This window comes from Austrofundulus limnaeus, unplaced genomic scaffold (genome assembly GCF_001266775.1).
Source record: "Austrofundulus limnaeus strain Quisiro unplaced genomic scaffold, Austrofundulus_limnaeus-1.0 Scaffold438, whole genome shotgun sequence".
NCBI classification, from domain to species: Eukaryota; Metazoa; Chordata; class Actinopteri; order Cyprinodontiformes; family Rivulidae; genus Austrofundulus; species Austrofundulus limnaeus.
In genome coordinates, this window is record NW_013952840.1 from 337,016 (window position 1) to 343,573 (window position 6,558).

Consider the following 6,558-nt stretch of genomic DNA (forward strand, 5'->3'; position numbering starts at 1 on the left):
ACCATAATGTCTGAATAAAATACTTTAAAACAAATACCATAAAAGTTCTTCCAAGTATTTTTCTGTTTTTTAGTGTTTTTTAAAGCTGTTGTTTCTTGTGAATATTATTTAAAATCAAAAATGTCCTTCTTGGTTAATAAAATGTAAAAAAAAGTGACTTGTGTATTCAGTCTGTTCATTAGTGTTACAATATTAAATATTAAGATTATTCTACTGGGAAAAAAATAATAAAAATGCAATAAATTAAAAAAATCAGTTCAAAAACAAAACTCAGTTTCACTGATTATTTTATTTGTGTTCGATATACAACCATTAACACTGTTGTGTTTAAAACTTGATTTTTGTGCACATATATAATTTCATGAGATAAATCGTTTTTAAAAAGCTCATATTTCCAGCGTACAGTACATCTGGTCATTTGATTAAATACTCGTCTGCAGAGTTTTCCTCCAGAACGACTAATAAAAACAGGCCGGAGCAGAAAAATAAAACAAAACCTTTTTTCTTTCACTCCATAAATGTTCAAACAAGAAAACGCTGCAAACAATAAAATAAAATCCTGTGGTTTTCCTGAATCCACTCTGCAGAAACAAATCAAATGATTTATTTTAAGAGGTGAGGATGAGTTTTAAGCTGTTTTATTCTTGTCAAACATGCAAAAGTTCAGCTTCATTCTGGGATAAAAAGACTTCAGGTTTTTAGTTAAAACCTAAAAATATCCCTCAGTTTCCAACGTTTTAAAGAGTAAAACTAACAAACAAACAGAACTCTGTTCAGATAAAACAAATCTGAATATTTTCCCACATCAAAGCATTCAGAAATAAACTTTATTCATTTATTGTTGAGACACAAAAACACTGAAGAGCAAAAATCAAAGCTGAAGATTCGAACTTATGGAGGCACAAAGTGAACCGGTTCAGAATCTGAGTCCTTTCAAAGACAAACGTTTTATTTCAAAACAAACTGAAACTACATTAAAATAATTATTTAAAAAAACACATTGATTATTTTGGCTCAAACTAATTATGAATGTTTAAAAAGTGGAAGTAATGAGTGACATCACAGCTGATGATGATGATGATGATTTCCACGAGGATCAGATCTGCTGAGACCAGAGACTCGGAGCTCGCCGACTTCACGACGACTCAAAAAAAGACCAAAGACTAAAAAAAAGGGCTAAAAACAGAAAAACGTGTTTCAGAGACGTTCAGACAGAAACTAACATGAATACAGCAACATGTGTCCCAACAAGAAACACACAGAGGTCTCTGGACCCGTCTGGACCCATCTAGCTCCTTCTGGACCCGTCTGGACCCATCTGAAACCATGTGGATCCACTGGATCCTTCTGAAACCACGTGGACCTGTTGTAAAGTTCGTTTCCTGCCCTGCAGCTCTGTGTTTCTGTTAGTTAATATCTGAACAGACCCCTGAGGAAACTGAGAACCTGGAAAAGGTTCTGACCCGTTTCAGACAGAAGAAGGGACTCTGCTTGAGGCTCAGCGAGGACCAGGACCTGGTGGTCTCTCTCAGGTCAGAACAGAAAGGTTGAGTCTTTAATCTGCTGCTGGTGACTCTGGAGGAACTCGTGGTTAAAACAGACCCAGAACCTCAGAGACTCTGGACTGATCCACAAACCTAAGGCTGGACCACTGCTCATAACCGACAGGTGGTCTCCCGGTCTCTGGTTTGGACTCCTGGTCCAGGTTCTGAACCGTCAGCTCCAACTCTTTGGAACAAAATAAAAACTGTAAAATTTATTTTTAAGTCACAGATTTTTGGATAAAACTTTAATTTTAAAGATTTGATTCCTGTAAGTGCTGTCCATAAGAAGCCTCTGTTTACAGGCTACAAACAAACAAACAAACAAACAAACAAACAGACAGACAGAAAATAATCAATAATTGCATCAACCTCGGACAGGATTTTTATACTTCATACGTCAGTGACCTCAGAGGAAACAACAGATGAAGCAAGTCCCCGCCCACATGTAGGACCATATGTAGGACCATATGTAGGACTATATGTAGGACTATATGTAGGACCAAGTTGGACCACATGTAGGACTATATGTAGGACCAAGTTGGACCACATGTAGGACTATATGTAGGACTATATGTAGGACCAAGTTGGACCACATGTAGGACTATATGTAGGACCAAGTTGGACCACATGTAGGACTACATGTAGGACTATATGTAGTACTATATGTAGGACTATATGTAAGACCAAGTTGGACCACATGTAGGACTACATGTAGGACTATATGTAGGACTATATGTAGGACTATATGTAGGACCAAGTTGGACCACATGTAGGACTATATGTAGGACCAAGTTGGACCACATGTAGGACTACATGTAGGACTATATGTAGTACTATATGTAGGACTAAATGTAGGACTATATGTAGGACCAAGTTGGACCACATGTAGGACTATATGTAGGACTATGTGTAGGACCAAGTTGGACCACATGTAGGACTATATGTAGGACCAAGTTGGACCACATGTAGGACTATGTGTAGGACCAAGTTGGACTACATTTAGGACTATATGTAGGACTATATGTAGGACCACATGTAGGACTATATGTAGGACTATATGTAGGACCACATGTAGGACCACATGTAGGACTATATGTAGGACCAAGTTGGACTACATTTAGAACCACATGTAGGACTATATGTAGGACCAAGTTGGACTATATGTAGGACCACATGTAGGACCACATGTAGGACTATATGTAGGACCAAGTTGGACTACATTTAGGACTATATGTAGGACTATATGTAGGACCAAGTTGGACCACATGTAGGACTATATGTAGGACTACAATTAGGACTATATGTAGGACCAGATTGGACCACATGTAGGACTACATGTAGGACTATATGTAGGACTATATGTAGGACTATATGTAGGACTACATTTAGGACTATATGTAGGACCACATGTAGGACCAATCGTGTTCAGGACATATGGACTCAGTCAAAGACAGCGAGGGACGACCCGGCTGCTCAGATCAGGATGTGGATGAGACATGGGCAGACGGGGACATGTGGGCAGACGAGGACACGTAAGAGGACAGGGACACGTGGGCGGACGGGGAGGGGACCGTCGTGGTGAGGTTGTAGGTTGAGTTTGGCGACGATGCCGGCGACACTAGAGGGCTGTAAATGGGGCGGGTGGGGACGGCTGAGGACGGGGACCGTGGCGCCGTCGTGGTCGGGGAGTCCGAGCTGACCTCGTCCCCTTCCTCAGAGTCCCACACCTCGCTCTGCAGGTAGTCGGCGAACAGGGCCTTGGCCCTCTGCAGGACCCGGCTGAGGTTGTGGCGCCGGACCAGGCGGTCGAAGTGCATGGCGACCTCGTTGTAGTCCAGGTTGTTCTTGATGATGTGGTCCCGGTGCTCCAGCAGGATGGACAGGCACAGGAACAGCATGAAGGGGTTGCCTTTGCCGAACTCCTGAGGAGGTGGCAAGGAGCACGGTTTGATGCTGCTTCTGCTGCCGATCGGGGATTTGGTCCCGGGGGAGGACGAGTTGTGGACCGAAGACCTGCTGCCGGACAGAGAGCTACCCCCGAAGGACAGGATGGGCGAGGACAGGCGGGAGCTGCTCTGAGCGTGGGACGGTGATGTAACGGACGGTTTTACAGACAACGCTGGGGGGGATCTGGTCCCTGAGGTGCTCAGAAGCTTGGGGACATTTCTTGGTAAGGCCTCGCTTCCGTTGGTTATGGACGGGGACGGGGATTTTGGAGGAGAGTCTGGAGAAACTCCTGGCCAGCTGGAGTTAGACACGGAGGACGATGGGGAGACGGAGGAACCGGTTTTACAGACCGGTAGGCCGGAGCGCGTCGACTCCGGAGACAAGTTGTCACAGTTTTTAATGAGAGGCGTCTGTTCTCCCGGGTCGTCCTCGCTGTCCACTGTGGACTGGCGCCTCGGGTTGTTTGGACTCTGCCGGTCTCTGTCCTCCATCTCAAAACTATCTTCATTGCGAGCCGTGTAGTATTTAAACTCTCCAAAACTGGTTTGTCTCTGACAGCACCGACCCTGCAGACCCGACTTCTCCATCGGGTCTTGAGTGTCATCACATTCGACGCCATCCCCTCCCCCGCCGTCCCCTCCGTCTCGCTTGTCCTCCTCTTTGGGGACAAACGTCTCGCTCAGATCCGGCTCTTCTCTCGACGGCCTCAGCATGTGTCGCCTCCGCTGCTTCTCCTCCTCGTCCGGGACGCCGTTCTCGGACGCCCCGTCTCGGCGCGGCGGCGCGTCCTCGGGCGGCCCCAGCAGCTCCACCTCGGTTTCCGGAGGGTCGGGGGGCAGGGAGCTCCAGGTGACCTCCAGCATCCTCAGCGCGTCGTCGAAGGCAAACTCCCGCTTCAGCTCCAGCAGCAGCCAGCGGTAGCAGAAGAAGAGGTCATCGGCCCCGCGGGACACCAGGTAGGCGTAGAACTCCGGGTCCGAATACTGCAGGAGCAGCTTCAGGTGCTGGAACTTGACGGACATGAGCTGCCCGTCTGGGCGGAAGTTCCCCTCCAGCCGCTTCATGATGCCGCAGAAGCAGATGAAGGCGTGCGCCTCGTTGTCCATGACGGCCAGGATGGGCGAGGCGATGTCGCTCATGCCCTGACAGTACGAGATCTGAAAAACACCAACAGTTACACGAGTCCTCGCAACGGACTCTACAGAACCTTTACTACGGAGAGAAAACAGACTCATAAAGTTTGTGAGTGTGTAATACAGTTTGTGTCTGTGTAAAACACGATTTGTAACCCGTAATAAACACTTTGTGCGTAACTTTGGGTTTTTGTAAGTGTATATTTAAATGCACACACGCAAACATTAATAAGTTACGAATACAAAATAAAAGTAAACACGCACAAATATAAATTACACAAACATTAAAACTTCACGCACAATTTTTTTACCTTCAACCTCAAAAATCTGATAATTACACAAACTGGTTCCTACGCATACAAGTTGTTAAATATGCATGGACAAAACCACATTTACACACAAATCAGGTTACGAGTGCACATATCAGTTTGAGACTGTTTTCACGCAGCTGAGAGCTCCCAGATTCATGTGTAAATGATGCGTTTACATGCTGCTAAAAAACGGGGACATTTGAACTTCCTTCGAAGCTTTGTATTATTTCTGTGCCGAAGTGGTAAAGACGTTTTTGTAATATATAAGAAATAAAAGAAAGAAATAAAAATAGCTCATTAGTTCTACTTTTTAATATCATAAGAAACAAATCGGATTTGATTTTGATTTCTTTTTGAAACTTTTATATTTGTGCATGTGTACTTTTATTTTGTATTCGTAACTTATTAATATACATACATACATACAATATACATAGTACATTTAAATACACACTTATAAATACCTGAAGTTATGCACAAAATGTTTTTTACGGGTTACAAACCATGTTTTACACACACACAAACTTTATGAGTCTATTTTCTCTCCATACATTACAAACACCTGGACCCACCTGAGGGTGCGTGATGGCGAAGGTGGTGAGCAGGTCTGTGAGAGCGGTCAGGTGAGGACTGTCCTCTGAGCCGGCGTAGTACGGATGAGCCCGGTCCGTCCTCAGGACGTCTTTCAGGACGTTCCCGCGGATGAAGTCCAGCTCCTCCAGGCTGACCCGGGCCGTCCACTCCCTCTTCAGCTGCTCGTACTCCTTGGTCTTCCTCTTCATGTAGTCCATGCGCTCCTGGCCGCTCAGTCCGTCGGGGTAAACGTTCAGGAGGTACCGCCAAACGACCTGAGGAGTCAACCACAGGTTAGTCAGCACCTTCGACCTCCGGTCCACCGCGGGGACCCTCAGGACACTGAACGATGTCAGGAGGTCGACCTTTCTGAGCGATGGCTCCACGCCGCCGTGGTAGATCCTCAGTCTGAGTTCTTCGGGTCGGGTCAGCTGGCCCTGTCCGTTCAGGTAGCTGTGGAACTCCGAATCGCTCAGCGGAGGCTTGAAAGGTTTGATCTCCTCCCCGTAAGACCAGGTGAAGGCCTGCTGGACCCGGGACAGGGTCCGACCCACCTGAACACGAGCAAACAGGAACAGCGTCAGGAAAAATATCAATTCATGAACCGACGGGAAACATCAGAGGCAACGAGGGGTTCAGAGTCCAAGAAAACTTTGTCACTACAGCTGGAATCGAACCGACAACTCTCGATGAAAGAAGAATGCTAGAACCCCTGATGTATGGAGCTAATGCTATATCGTCACATCTTTGTGAGTATTAACTTGTATCAGTCAAAGTTCCCTTTGAAGGGAACAATGAAAAAGAAGAAACTTTAATTTGGAGTTGTACCCTTCAAAATAAGAGTCTGGCACTGTTATAAATAAAGTCCACAGATCCTGTTAGACAGAAGAACCTCAGCTTAGCCTGTTAGCTTTAGCGTTAGCGCCGACGCTATACTGCCTTATATGGCAAGCTAACAAGCTAAACTGAGGTCCTCCATCCATATTTTCAGTTGCAGCTGAGTCATTTTTGTGTTCCCCTCCCTGTCATGTGGATGCAGGACCTCAGTGA

General features: G+C 45.6%; 1 protein-coding gene across 1 annotated transcript in view; it reads right to left on the reverse strand.

The window, feature by feature from the left end:
• Nucleotides 1-270: 270 nt before the first annotated feature.
• tbc1d25 (TBC1 domain family, member 25) overlaps nt 271-6,558 on the reverse strand; it is a 10,052-nt gene continuing 3,764 nt past the window's right edge. The window contains exons 5-7 of the mRNA XM_014024741.1: nt 5,874-6,062; nt 5,508-5,783; nt 271-4,648 (exon numbers count right to left, since the gene is read on the reverse strand). Coding sequence (XP_013880195.1) covers nt 3,023-4,648; nt 5,508-5,783; nt 5,874-6,062 — 2,091 coding nt within the window. The 3' untranslated portion in view covers nt 271-3,022. The remainder of the gene's footprint in view (nt 4,649-5,507; nt 5,784-5,873; nt 6,063-6,558) is intronic.